Raw genomic sequence first — 15360 nt, 5'->3', positions numbered from 1 at the left:
CCATCTTGTCAAAAATATCCCAAATAGTGGATATCCAAAATATCCCAAAATATCCCAAAATATCTCAAAATATCTCATGTCCTGTTTCTCTATAAATAGGATGCACAAATGCAATGTTGAAAGAGCAGAAGTAATATAAACTGATATCTCTCTACATATTCTCTCTACATATTTCTTCTGTGTATTTACTTCATAGCTTTATTTTATAACACGTTATCAGCACGAGACTCTGTTATCTCGAGCAAATACTTCAAAACCTCGAAGGTATTGATTTCTTCGTTTTCCTTTACTAATGGCAAATCTTACTAAATGTGAATTTGTAGCCTTAGATATATCCGGTAATAGATATATGTCTTGGATTCTTGATGCCGAGATTCACCTTAATGCGATGGGTCTGGAAGACACCATCAAAGATAAAAATGAGGCATCAAACCAAAACCGTGCTAAGGCAATGATATTCCTCCGCCGTCATCTTGATGATAATTTGAAAATGGAATATCTCACGGTTAAAGATCCTCTTACGCTGTGGAATGATCTGAAATATAGATATGATCACCTGAAGATGGTCATACTTCCACAAGCACGTTTTGATTGGCTCCATTTAAGGTTCCAAGACTTTAAATCTGTTAAGCCATATAATTCTGCAATGTTTAAAATTATTTCTCAATTGAAATTATGTGGTGAAAATATTACTGATGATGATATGCTGGAGAAAACATTCTCCACTTTTCCTGCCTCGAGTATGCTCCTGCAGCAGCAATACCGAGAGATGAAGTTCAAGAAATATGCTGAACTAATCTCACATCTTTTAGTGGCTGAACAACATAATGAATTACTGATGAAAAATCATGAAAGCCGACCCACTGGTACTGCCCCATTCCCTGAAGTGAATGAGGCAAATTTTCGCCATTCTAGGCGTGGAAGAGGTCGTGGCCCCAGTCGTGGTCATGGTCGTGGTCGAGGAAGGAATTTTAATCATGATTCTCGTTATGCACCATATAATACCCTTCACCACCAGCAGTGTAAAAGGAAGGATGAAAAGCATGATGTTGTGCAAAAGAAAAATTCAGAAAATAATTGCTTTCGATGTGGAGGAAAAGGGCACTGGGCACGTACCTGTCGTACGCCAAAGCACCTTGTTGATCTATATCAAGCCTCCCTCAAAAGGGCAGAAAATGATGCCGAAGCAAATTTTATTTCTGAAGATAATGTTGAGCCTATGCATTTAGATGTGGCAGATTTCTTTGAAATCCCTGAAGGAAAAATAGATCATCTGATCGGTGATGGATCTGTATTAACTTAGATATTTCATACATGTCATTTGTATTAGCTAATGTGGTTATGTTTCCATATATAAGTAATAAAGTGTGTGTAATACTTTGTCTAATCAAAATATCTACTTCGATGTTTACTTTGCCTATTTTTTCGTTTTGAAGAATATATGGAAAATCCTCAAATATTATTTGGATCAATGACAAATCATGAAGATATTTGTGTGATTGATAGTGGAACAACGCATGCTATATTCAAAGATGAGAAATACTTTTCTCAATTGCGTAGAAAAAGGGGAAATATTAATACAATTTCTGGCAATTCGAAATTAATTGAAGGCTCCGGAAGAGCTACTATATTTCTACCTAAGGGGACGAAACTTGTTATAGAAGATGCACTATTCTCTTCTAGATCCCCAAGAAACTTGTTGAGTTTCAAAGATATCCGCCGTAATGGGTATCACGTTGAGACATTAAATGAAACAAATGATGAATATCTTATCATTACAAAGAATGTCTCCGGCCAGAAATGTGTTTTGGAGAAATTACCAACTTTGTCTTCTGGCCTGTACTATGCAGAAATTAGTACAATGGAAGCACACTCAATCGTAAACCAGAAGTTTAACGATTCAGGAACTTTTGTGCTTTGGCATGACCGAATGGGTCATCCTGGATCAATAATGATGAGACGAATTATTGAAAATTCAAAAGGGCATCCACTTAAGAACCTGAAGATTCTTGAAAGTAGTGAGTTTTCATGTGTCGCTTGTCATCAGGGCAAATTGATAACCAGGCCATCACCAATGAAAGTTGACATTGAATCCCCTGCTTTTCTAGATCGTATACATGGGGATATATGTGGACCTATTCACCCATCTTGTGGGTCATTCAGATATTTTATGGTTATAATAGATGCGTCTTCGAGATGGTCTCATGTGTGCCTCATATCGTCTCGCAACCTGGCGTTTGCGAAATTATTGGCACAAATAATACGCTTAAGGGCACACTTCCCAGATTATCCTATAAAGGCTATACGTCTTGATAATGCTGGAGAATTTACATCCCAAGCTTTTGATGATTATTGTTTATCAGTTGGGATAAAGGTTGAACATCCTGTAGCACATGTTCATACCCAAAATGGCCTTGCTGAGTCATTTATTAAGCGTGTGCAATTGATAGCAAGACCATTACTTATGAAAACACGGTTGCCTACAACCGTCTGGGGTCATGCTATTTTACATGCAGCATCTCTTGTTCGTCTTAGACCGACTCATTATAATAAATACTCCCCGTCACAATTAGTGTTTGGTCATGAACCAAATATTGCTCATCTCCGAATCTTTGGCTGTGCTGTATATGTGCCTGTAGCACCACCACAACGCACTAAGATGGGCCCCCAAAGAAGGTTAGGAATATATGTTGGGTTTGAATCACCCTCCATTATTCGCTATCTTGAGCCATTGACGGGAGATTTATTCACTGCCCGATTTGCAGATTGTCGATTTGATGAAACAAATTTTCCACAATTAGGGGGAGAGAGAAAAGAAATCAAAAGAGAAATTGCGTGGAGAGTTCCATCACTATCTCATTTTGATCCACGTACCCCTATATGTGAGCAGGAGATCCAGAAGATCATCCACTTACAGAAAATAGCAAATCAAATGCCAGACGGATTTACTGATTTGAAAAGAATAACTAAGTCGCATATCCCTGCAGAGAATGTGCCTATTCGAATTGATGTTCCAAAGGGACAATCTACTAGTGTCATAGCCTCTGAATCTCATCCACGCCTGAAGCGTGGTAGGCCATTGGGCTCCAAGGATAAAAATCCAAGAAAAAGAAATACAAACAATGATCAGAATGACACTATGAAAGGATCTCATGAAGAGATTCAAGATCTGATTAATTCTGATATTCCTGAAGAAATCAGCAAACCCGAGACTTCAGTGAGTGAAGAACTATATCGTTCGAAAATTGTGGTGAATATTGTTTTTGCATATAATGTTGCACTAAATATTATAAAGGGCAGTGAGGATCAGGAACCTCAATCTGTCGGAGAATGTCGACGAAGATATGATTGGCCAAAATGGCAAGAAGCAATTCAATCAGAATTGAATTCACTTGCTAAACGTGAGGTTTTTGGACCTGTAGTCCAAACGCCTAATGGTGTAAAACCAGTTGGTCACAAATGGGTCTTTGTACGGAAAAGAAATGAGAGAAATGAAATTGTGCGATACAAAGCACGCCTTGTTGCACAAGGATTCTCTCAAAGACCCGGCGTCGACTATGAAGAAACATATTCACCAGTTATGGATGCTATAACATTTCGATACCTCATGGGTTTAGCTGTCTGTGAAACCCTTGAAATACATCTTATGGATGTGGTTACAGCTTATCTTTATGGTTCACTTGATAATGAAATTTATATGAAAATTCCTGAAGGATATAAAATGCCTGAAGCATTTGGTTTAAAGTCTCGGGAAATGTATTCAATCAGATTACAAAGATCATTATATGGTTTAAAACAATCAGGGCGTATGTGGTATAATCGCCTAAGTGAATACTTGATAAATGAAGGATATATAAATGATGCCATTTGTCCATGTGTTTTTATTAAGAAAACAAAATCAGGGTTCATTATACTTGCTGTTTATGTTGATGACATAAACCTCATTGGAACTCCAGAAGAGCTCCAAAAGGCGATTGAATATTTGAAGAAAGAATTTGAGATGAAAGATCTCGGAAAGACAAAACTCTGTCTTGGTCTGCAAATTGAACATTTCGCAAAAGGGATCTTTATCCATCAATCTGCCTATACTGAGAAAGTTTTAAATCGGTTTTACATGGACAATTCGCATCCTTTAAGTACTCCTATGGTTGTTCGCTCACTTGAAGTGAGCAAAGATCCGTTCCGACCTCAGGAAGAAAACGAAGAGCTACTTGGTCCTGAAGTACCATATCTTAGTGCAATAGGTGCACTTATGTATCTTGCTAATGCTACAAGACCTGACATAGCATTTTCTGTTAATTTGCTAGCAAGATATAGCTCTTCTCCTACACGGAGGCATTGGAACGGGATTAAGCATATATTGCGATATCTGAAGGGAACTAGCGATATGGGTCTGTTTTATACTAACAAAGGTAGTACAGATCTTGTTGGTTATGCAGATGCAGGTTATTTATCTGATCCACATAAAGCTCGATCTCAAACGGGCTATCTGTTTACATGCGGAGGTACTGCTATATCATGGCGATCGACCAAGCAGTCCATTGTTGCTACTTCTTCAAATCATGCTGAGATAATCGCTATTCATGAAGCAAGTAGAGAATGTGTGTGGTTGAGATCAGTAATACATTTCATCAGAGAAAGATGTGGCTTGAAGTGTGATACAAAAATACCCACAGTATTATATGAAGATAATGCTGCATGCATAGCTCAATTAAAAGGAGGTTTCATAAAAGGAGATAGAACAAAGCACATTTCACCAAAGTTATTTTTCACACATGATCTCCAGAAGAATGGTGATATTGATGTGCAACAAATCCGTTCAAGTGACAATCCTGCAGATTTGTTCACTAAATCTTTGCCAACTTCAACTCTTGAGAAGATGATATTCAAGATTGGAATGCGAAGACTCCGACATCTGAATCTTGGTCTTCGTCAGGGGGAGTGAAATACGTGTTGTACTCTTTTTCCCTTAACCAAGTTTTGTCCCATTGGGTTTTCTTGGTAAGGTTTTTAATGAGGCAACTCTCAAAGCGTATTATTAGATATGCGCACTCTTTTTCCTTCATTAGGACTTTTTCCCACAGGGTTTTTTCTAATAAGGTTTTAACGAGACACATCATCTATTAATGGATATCCAAGGGGGAGTGTCAAAAATATCCCAAATAGTGGATATCCAAAATATCCCAAAATATCCCAAAATATCTCAAAATATCTCATGTCCTGTTTCTCTATAAATAGGATGCACAAATGCAATGTTGAAAGAGCAGAAGTAATATAAACTGATATCTCTCTACATATTCTCTCTACATATTTCTTCTGTGTATTTACTTCATAGCTTTATTTTATAACACATCTCTTAATTTTTTTTTTCTCACATTCATCTCCCTTAAAAGCTCACATCTTTTTGTATTTTTCTTTCTAAAAATTTTCTAACTCTCATCTCTTTCTCTACACTCACAAACTACGAACAATTTTTTTTTATATTGGGTTTTCTACTGTTCTTTTATTTGCTCAACATTTTTAGATCTCCTTTACTATATATTTGACATTTTTATTCACTCATTGTTTTTGCTCTAGATTTTTTTTAATTGTTAAATACTTTGCACATAGGCATATATTTACTAAAAAAAAAATAACACAAAAAGAAGAGATCTAAGGGAGGGACTGACGCTGGTCTGAGAATCTATGTTCTTAATGCTCCGTTGTGCTAAAATATTATTTTCGCTTATATGAACCACTGCTATCATCATTTTGGGCTACCAATTTTGAGTTCAATATCTTGTAATGTGATAGTCGCCTCACCCGCACGTAGAAGAAAGGTGTGCGTCTCAGGACGTCATCTCTCTATAAGTGCAGTGATGACTGCCCAATCATATGATACACATCCTATTCTACTACTCCCCTAAATCCACAGGCCAAAGTAGTCAAGGATGCGAGGATGACGCCTCATGTGTTACCAAAATTCGCTATCCGCGCGGCGTGGAATTAGGCATCCTCTCGATCCTCTCAAGATCCCATCCCACACACCCTGTGATCGATGCTTCTGCTGGAGTGTTAACACATCGTACACTTCTGGACCTGGATGTAGGGGTACCCGTGGAAGCTCCATACCTAAAAATAAAATAATTGAAGTCCAGATCAAGCTATTTGGACTAACTTAATATAAAAAATAAAATAAAATAAAAAAGAAGAAGCTTGTTATTCTAATTTTAGCAGAACAAATATGCACTGGTTAAAATAAAACCAACTTCCATATGCCTTAGTTAGAAACCACTGATAGTGGACCACATTATTACCTATGAAATACAGAGAAAATAATTGTCCACCCACTTAGACTTAAGTCCCATATAATAATGCACTATCATAACATTTTAAGTATCCATTTTTCTGGCCAGTGAGGCATCAATTAAGTTCCACTCTTCTAGCTATATAAATATCACATTAAAGGTATAATGAAAAACTTAACAAATCAGACCTTTTATATAACAACCCACGAAAATAACAGTAACATAAGAACAAATTTCTTCAAAAGTGCTACTTAACAAATCAGACCTTTTATATAACAATGCTTCTAACAATCATGTCTAGAGTTCAGATAAAAATAACACAAACAAAAAATTAAAGAGTAAACAGTAAACTCATCCTGGAACTCAATTTTGCCATCTATCAAGTTTTGCCATCTATCTATCCTGAAATGTCCAATTCATCGAAAGAAATTTTCAGTTGGAGCCATTCCTCTGTAGCTAGGAGACAACGTTGCGATGTTTTCTAGTTGTGAGCCAATTTTTTGTGGTCAGTTTCACGCGGACTCCTAAGTGTTTTTTCTTCTTTTGAGCCGTGGAAGTCTTAAACACGACATTTTTGGCAAATAATTGCATGCCTTTGCCCTTCAAATTGCTTGTCATGCTTCTACAACAATTCCTCTTCCAACTTCTTCACCAAAGTGTGGCTTAAACTATCAAAAAGCGTAGTCTTTGATCAAAGGCCACACTTTTCGGCTTTAGACTATGCTTTTCCGAGAATAGCCTAAACCAACGTAACCTTTGCCCTAAGGCCACGCTTTTCAACTGTTGCTTTCGAAGCCTCACTTGAAAATAATTTTAGTAATTTTGCCTCGCTTCAGTTATTTTTGCTTGAACTTCAGTCATATATAGTTAAAGTTCAATTATTTTAGCTTTTCTTAACCTTTTGTTGAACTTCGATCATATGTGCATGAACGTCGAACAGAAATGGCTGAATTCAGGCAAATTAAATGATTGGAGGCCAACCATTACTATCTAAACTTCAGTCAAAATTAATTTTGTTTGTTAAGCCTAGCTGCAGTCACTGCATATCTGAAGTGGATATGTATGCAAAATTTTTATGAAGACGAATAATGCAAATTAAATGATGGAATCGAAACAGGATGACCCGTAACAAATTTAAGCCAGAAAAGAAGTTCAACCTCAAATGCAAAAGACGAATAGCTCAATAATATTACCAAGTATATAGAAACCGTCTCACAGTATTCAACAAACTTATGAATGATAAGGCTTAGCGTAAGAAATCCAAAAGAAAAGAAACAACGTATATAATTTGGCTGGTGATTAAGGCAATTTTCTCTAATTAAAATCCATTAGCAGTGAATCCACCATCAACATATATAATCTGGCCTGTGATATATGAAGCAGCAGGGAAGCATAGGAAGGCTATTATGCCAGAAACTTCTTTGGGCTTTCCAGGTCGACCAATAGGAGTTCGAACAATATATTTGTCTATTTCTTCTTTTTGCACAGGATTCTGCAGTAAGGTAGATCATTAAAATAAAATACATAAAGAAAACTTAACTACTTTGAACATATGAAGTTATTTCCATTTTTTTAATTGAATTATAGAAAAAAATGTAATTGTACTTGATTAAACTAAAAAGGAGTTTACTAAAGAATGAAGGAGATAAGAAAACGCGAAGCATTCTCTTGCTTTCCCAACCCGTTGTTTCTAAAGACTGTCTTCTCTCGGCTAGATCAAGTTTTTGTGAAGTAAAAAGTGCTTATGTTAGAGAGTTGAGGTATTTAACAAAATTCTTAAGAAAAAATAAGCGTTATCGATCGAGTAGTACCAAAAATAAGTAGTTTTTCTCGAAACGAACTTCGGAACATTGGTCAGGCCCAAATTGTTGTTCTAATATGGCAAAAGTACTATTCAAAATTGATTACTGTTACTCTCCAAAAGCATTTTTTTCAATGAATACTTCTACAAAAACACTTTTCAAAATAAGCAAATTTTAAGAGTTTGGCCAAACACGTTAAAAGTTATTTTCATTAGATAAATCAGAAGAAAGTGTGGTTGTACTAGTTTAAACCAGAGGAGTTTACTAAGGAATAATTTAACTTAAGCTCATGAGGCTTCTAATAAAAAAAACATAAGTACAAAGAATTCTTGAGTAGAAAATAAATGAGATAAATAATTTTTTTTTAATAAATATCAAAAAAAGGGATTAAGATAAAAAGGCCTCACCTTTATCGATTGTTCAATAAGTGGGGTTAAAATTACTGCTGGTGCAACTGTATTAACACGAATTTTGTCCATGGCCCACTCACATGCCAAATTCTTTGTCAGTTGATTTATTGCTCCTACAGAGAGAAATAAAATTGGGTCTACCAGCTAAGATAACATTACCATAAGTACTTCAATAAATTTATGTAGACTTTTTGAAATTCTAGCTTCTTCAACATACAAACTTTTCCAAAAAAAAAAAACTTGTTTGAATTTTTTTTTTTAAGAAAGAATTGATTACTCCAAATTGTGAGTAGAGAATCATTATTATTCAATGGTCTCCAAGATCATAAGTAAAAAGATATTTAAAAATATAAATAACATAGATGATAGAGATGGAATTAGAGTGAAACCTTTTGAGGATTTTGGTAAAATTTTCTCCCTGATTTACCAATCTTTAATTTAAACTTAAAGTTAGTAAAGTGCTTTAGTACAAAGAAAATATGGTACTCCACTACTCCCCCCTTCCCACTTTGTTTTTCAAATTTTGATTGAGAACGAATTTTTTTTAAGAAAAACTTTTAAAATTTGTGTAGCTATAAATTTTTTAAAATTTGTGGTTATAAATATGTCATAGTGCTTGTCTGGCTATCAAAACCGTTAAGGGATTTGAAGTTTATAAGTTATTATATCAGCCTCAAATTAATCTATGTATAATAATAACTCAGTCCATGGTCAAATATTTAATATATAGGCAAGAGTTACTGTGTTCACGTGAACCTATAACTAATCCTCTAGATTCGCCAATGATTGCTATAAAAGTTTCTCATTTAGGAAAAATATGAAAATGTGATATTCTTTTTTTAAATGAATAAATAAAAAATAATGTCAAACACGATAGAATGGGGAGTATTATTTTTAAAAAGTAAAAAAGATGGGTAGAAAATGTTACCTTTGGAAGCAGAATAAAGAGACAGAGAAGGCAGAGCTGAAAAGCTAGCAATTGAAGAGACAAAAATAACATTGCCATTTTCAGATGCCTTCAATAAGGGATAAGCATTTTGACATAAATGATAAGCAGCTTCAAAATTAGTTCCCATTATGATGTTGTAATCTTCTGCTGTGAAATCTTTAGTTTCCTTATATATTGCTGCTCCTGCATTATTTACCTACATCATGAACAAACTGGTCAAACAATTATTGTAATTTAAGTTTATTTTTCATATATTGTTACTTTGTAAGTAACTCATGTATTCTGTCACATTGCTTAAAATCAAAATGCAAGTAATTAACAATCCTTAGTAACCGTAGAGTTGTATATCTGCTTCAAACTAAAATAACATTTCGCTATTAGAAACAATGTATGATTTTGTCAAAATTCCGTCACAAATATGTTTTTTTTTTTAACGGGAAGTTATCCGGAAGAATTGTCAACGAGCATAATATTTACAATGATTCCTTTAGAATGTACGTGTTTCCAGTAGTGTTTACTACAACCCACAGTGTAAAAAATCTATTATTACGAAATTATTGCTTAAAATTCAATTACAAAATAGTTTTATAACTATATGTTGCTCGAACTCTTCAAAAATGTTGACAGTTGCACGTCAGATCCTCCAAACATAGTGTAATCCTGAAGGATCAGACACGCATGCGGCAATATTTTTTTAGAGTTGCAGGCTTCTAGCAACGTAGGTTTATAGTAAGTATGGGGGTTTGATATTTTGAAAAGGAGAGTAATTAGTAACTATCTTGACATGAGATAGAACTACAATAATACAAACGGGCTAAAGTCTTACCAAAATATTGAGCTTTCCATGAAAAACATGTCCAACTGTCTCAATTAGCTTCTCACGTTCAGTGCGCAATAATAAGTCACAAACAGAACCTTCAACTTTAAGTCCCTTTTTTCTCCAAATCTCAAGGCATTCTTGCAGCTCCTTTTCATTACGTGAACATGTATATACTGTTGCTCCAAAACTTGCCAATTCTTCCACTATTGCATACCTAAAATCCAAATCGCCAAAGTAAAAAAAGACGGAGAATAATACATAAACTAAACACATAGTTAAGATAAGTAAGACATACAAGGTTTCCACCTTAGCTTCAATCTTAAACAATACTTCTCTAGAAAATTTTAAATAAAAAGTGGATACGGTCGATAAAAAATCATTATCAACAAAAATTGATAAGTATTAAACTTTAATCAATGAACTAGTAAGAAACCAAATTGGAGTTTAAATTTGAAGACCTTTTTTTATTTTCAGACCAACAACGGGGAAGAGTGAATTTAGGAAAGATAGCACTAAATTTGTGAGAAAATTATTCAATGCAATTGATCCCGATGGAGCAAAATAAAATTATTCAATGCAATTGATCCCGATGAGGCAAAATCTGGAAAAATTTGATTGGCATAAAAAAATTAGTATTAAAAAAAACAAAAAACACTTTGTTGGTCACATAAATTAATCACCAAATTGAAACAACAATCGGGTAAATATAAAAAAGGATGTATCACTGGATCATCAAATTCGTTCAAGAAAAAACAAACGTGTTAAAAGCTCATACAAATACAGATACTTCCATGATAAATCGTGGAAATTAAAAGATAAATCATTTCAGTATCAAATATCAAAGCTAATTACACTCCATAAAGTAAAAACCAGCAAAATAATTAGAAACGGAACATCTATGTATTTTATTTCCATGAAAACTATATATTAACTAATAAATTACTTGGATTTATATAAATGGAAGAGTCAAGGGAAAAATATCAAACTCACCCTATACCTTTGGAGCCACCAGTGACAAGTGCAGTGGTGCCTTTGAGACTCCATCTTCCTCTCAATATTTCCTCGTTGTCGTTTGATTCTGTCATTTGTGGTTGTGGATGTTTTTCTGCAACTGCTTAAAAATGAGATTTTAAAGCCCTGGTGGTCACTTTGTCATAAATACTATATATAGCAAGAGGCGGAACTGGGATTTGACGTTTATGGATTTTGAGATTTTAGTTTCTTAAAATTATTGGGTTCTAAATTTAATAATTTGTATATGTTGAATGGATTTTTTAATACAAATATAAGATTTGGACCAAAGTTACTGAGTTTGGCCGAACCCCCACCTGATATGCTAGCTCCGCTCTATTATAGCGACAGAAAATGGTTTCAAGGAAAAAATTTAATCATATCCTGTGTTTACACGAATTCAACAATCCATTCGACTTTATATGTTTTTGAAGGTTACTTCAAATTAATAGTTTTGGTTGGGGGGGGGGGAGGGGGCGGTTACGCTATCAACAGTTGCAGAGCCAGAATTTTCACTAAGGGGTTCAACATATGAAGAAGTAGACACATGAATAAGTCAAGGGGAATCAATATCTACTATATATATATATTTAAAAAATAATTTTAACCTTATATATAAAGTATAATTTCCACGGGATGGAGTTCTCCCAGTTGGGTCCACCCCAGGCTATCAGTACAAAGACTTTAAAACTCAATGTCTATTCGTGTTTTGCACAATTTCTAGAATTTATAAGCTTAGCATGTTAATGGCTAACGACCTAACGTCAATGCGCACATTGATTTTAGGTAAGAATATGTGGTTGCTATAAAATCAAGACTTAAATGGGACCAACAGCTTTTTTATTCGTGGTTTTGAATCAAATAATTGATTTAGAAGGTGAAATTACCTTTCAGGTTTCAATTCAATAGTTTAGATTGAATGGCTATTAGTAAGTTTCAATTTGTGAAGGAAAATATACGTGGTGGTCCAGAACTCTAGTAAATATTGCCCGTTTGCCTTTTTATGAGCTTATCTGCTCAATGTTGTACCTTTGCATATCTGCTCAATCATATCATTTGTATGTTGCATAACTGCTCAATTTCGCATACTTTAAGGGCATATTTGACCCTCATTTGCTTTTTAATCAGGTTAATTGGGGGTTTCAGTTAAATTAATGGCATATCTGAATCAACTTTATATATTAAGGTCATATTGAAGGAAAACTTTGGACAATCCATACAGGATCGCAAGTAAATCATTAAATAATGATGAATACTAACCTTGATCCGTTGGAGTCAAACTTTGTTAAAGATCTTCCCAAGTTTTGGTTCTCAATAGTTGGATCTTCCAAGTCTTAACACACTATGTTTTAGTATCTTCTCAGAGATGGGTTAGAGGAAAAAAAAAGGTGTTAGACTTAGGACCAACCGTATACATTCTGACAACTCTTCTGAAGACAACTCTTCAAAGATGACTTTTCAGAATAGGTGCCTTTTCAGATATATTTCCATCAAATATAAAAGAAAAGAAATAACTTATATTTTTTAGACCCATATAATAATGCTTTATTAGATCATAAAATAGACTTCTTTAATGATAGCATATCTATGTAAAATATATTAATGTGAGTCCATAAATAAAAAATTAGTAACAATCTCCCACTTTGACCACATATATTTGTGAACAATCATACATAGATAAAACTTTAGTGTGCACAAACTTTTGCTATCTTAATTGAAATATCTCAAAACAATCTGATCCATCGATAATACCAATATAGGATCAAAACGGTTTTCGTAACATATATTCGAAAATTCAACAAATCCATCAATGGTCACATATATTAGCAAAATCAATGACATAGATCAAACACAGAAATTACATGTAAAATGATCTAAGTCATGTCTATTTTCAACGGGTCCTACTTTATGACTTGAATAGTCCCATATCACTTTCATACACGTTATGCAAAACTGCAGTAAAAAGTCAATAACTTTATTTCAGAGTTTTCAATACACGCACGAAATTCATAAATTTCATAAAATTTTAATCTGTACAGAAAATATACTTAAACATGTCAAAAGAATAGATAAAACAACAAACTCCCACTGAAGTGACTCATCATAGAGTCCAAAGTCCAACGACATCCATATAAGCTGCATGCTCATAAAAAAACCTTTATGTTGCAACCCTTCACGAGTGGATCCGCAATAATGGAGTTTGTACTAATATGCTCTATTGACACAAGAAGACTCTGAACTCTTTTTTTCACATTCATAAATTTTTAATGTGTATATGCTTTAGTTTCGACAAACTTCAGAGATACATATTCCAAACACATACATATCCTAAAAGGGCTCGTCTCAAGATACCTAACAAAACATTATTATCTAGTCTTTGGACATAAATAATAATTTATAAGTGGTACTCTTATACATAGTTCAAAAAATATTGCTACCAAAACGGCCTAGTCTTACCAGCATGATATTACTAAATGTATCACATATTCATGACTATCCATAATCTAGCCAAAATAATCTTTCTTTGGGATAATTATTTCGCATAGACAAAACATGCTGAATGCTCAAAATAAATAAATTTTATCTAATAGAGGTTACTTTGACAACCTATTAGACTAATCTATTCCATTGAAACAAGAAGCACACATGGTATAATTCCCTTCTCAGTACAAATAACTATTTTTTTTATGCGCAGCGAAAAAATAGCAAAAAAGGCATCCCAAAATGCAGATCAATATTTGCTTTGTGCAAGACTGCTTTAGAAAATTCGAAAAGCATAACAAAAATCTACATAAAGTTCTGCAGAATAATGCAAAAACAATGTGCCAAAAATTACCGAAAACAGTGCAAAAAATATACAAATTTAATGTCATACACCATATGAAATCTTCCGAACTTAGTAGTTTATGGTCTTAAAGTGCTTTGGTTACTCCTAAAACCTCATTAGATCTGGAAAAATATTATGACACAAAATTATCCTCCAATTTATTTTGGTTAGCCTTTTAAAATATTAATCTCAAAGAAAACGTCAAATAAAGATTAATAACTTAAAACAAAATAACACTTTAAAATTGTATAAACTTAAAATAAATGTGCGCAAATGAGGACCAAACTTCATCTATTGCATAATGTAGGAATCAAATTACAAAAATTGTAATTTATTTGAAATTGGACAAACAATACAATACTTTAACAATGAAATCATATCTCCTTCATGGCCTAATCGAATATTTTGAATGCCCAAAACTGTTAAATAGTCCAACAACTCAAAATTCCGTGACTTAAGAAATTACATATTAACTTTATGGTCAAAAGAAAATCTTACACAAAAATTTTATTGACGAAGAATGTGACCCAAAGAAAATCTTCTAAATTCATAGGTCCTATTCAAATACTGCATCTCCCAAACTTGATTCATTTTAAACGGAATAAAGAAATTGGAACAAAAGAAATATCCCATAAATTTGGAATAACTAATAGAGGGTAGAATATATCAGTAGTTTAAGAGATTAAAATATTGTTTGACAGTAAACTTACACTTCTTAATATATTCCCTTCTCTTGTTCCATTGTAATCAATGAAAGCGGAAAACAAAAGAACATAAAACTAAAGAAGTAAATAGTGGCAGACAATTCTTGTTGTTTAATAAACACTTTTAACTCCTGACAACCAATCTCTAAAGTTGCCACATACATCTCAACTATTCAGACAACAAAATTTCAATATGTTTCTAGTTCCTTCCGATTCAAAACTTAAAACGTAATCTGAATGTATCAGTCATATTAAACAATAAGTTATGATACATATATCAGTTGAAGGAAAAAAATAAAACGAACGACAAATTTGTCCGAAAATTGTTCTTTGAAAGTGCCAAACTAAATCTCGCTTTGCGGCAAATTTAGAACAACGGATTCTTCAATCTGGCATTATAGAACCATCAAAAACACGACCCGGAAAAATTAAATATCACGTCTAATGATTTACCTAGACTGTGGTCTGACACCGCTTGAAGTAAAGCTTTAGATAATCCATAGAGGATCGCAATGATGAATACGAACCTTGATCCGTTGTAGTCAAACTT

At 33.7% G+C, this 15360-nt stretch overlaps 1 protein-coding gene and 1 pseudogene across 2 annotated transcripts; both read right to left on the bottom strand.

Annotated features, from left to right (window-relative positions):
• The window catches only part of LOC132608322 (tropinone reductase 1-like), a 44628-nt pseudogene extending 38519 nt beyond the window's left edge, over nt 1-6109 (bottom strand).
• Nucleotides 6110-7450: 1341 nt separating this feature from the next.
• LOC132607266 (tropinone reductase 1-like) lies at nt 7451-11525 on the bottom strand. 2 transcript variants are annotated; one of them, XM_060321167.1, is made up of 5 exons: nt 11259-11508; nt 10275-10482; nt 9428-9644; nt 8497-8612; nt 7451-7779 (listed from the first exon to the last, which is right to left on the bottom strand). In XM_060321167.1, the coding sequence occupies exons 1-5, from the start codon at nt 11351-11353 to the stop codon at nt 7606-7608; spliced, it is 810 nt and encodes a 269-aa protein (XP_060177150.1). In that variant the 5' UTR covers nt 11354-11508; the 3' UTR covers nt 7451-7605. The 2 variants fall into 2 exon arrangements, with proteins under 2 accessions (XP_060177150.1, XP_060177151.1); XM_060321168.1 differs by lacking the exon at nt 8497-8612 and having other exon boundaries at nt 11259-11525.
• Between the last annotated feature and the right edge of the window lie 3835 nt (nt 11526-15360).

This window comes from Lycium barbarum, chromosome 8 (assembly GCF_019175385.1).
Source record: "Lycium barbarum isolate Lr01 chromosome 8, ASM1917538v2, whole genome shotgun sequence".
NCBI classification, from domain to species: Eukaryota; Viridiplantae; Streptophyta; class Magnoliopsida; order Solanales; family Solanaceae; genus Lycium; species Lycium barbarum.
This window is presented reverse-complemented; position numbering and strand designations above follow the sequence as displayed.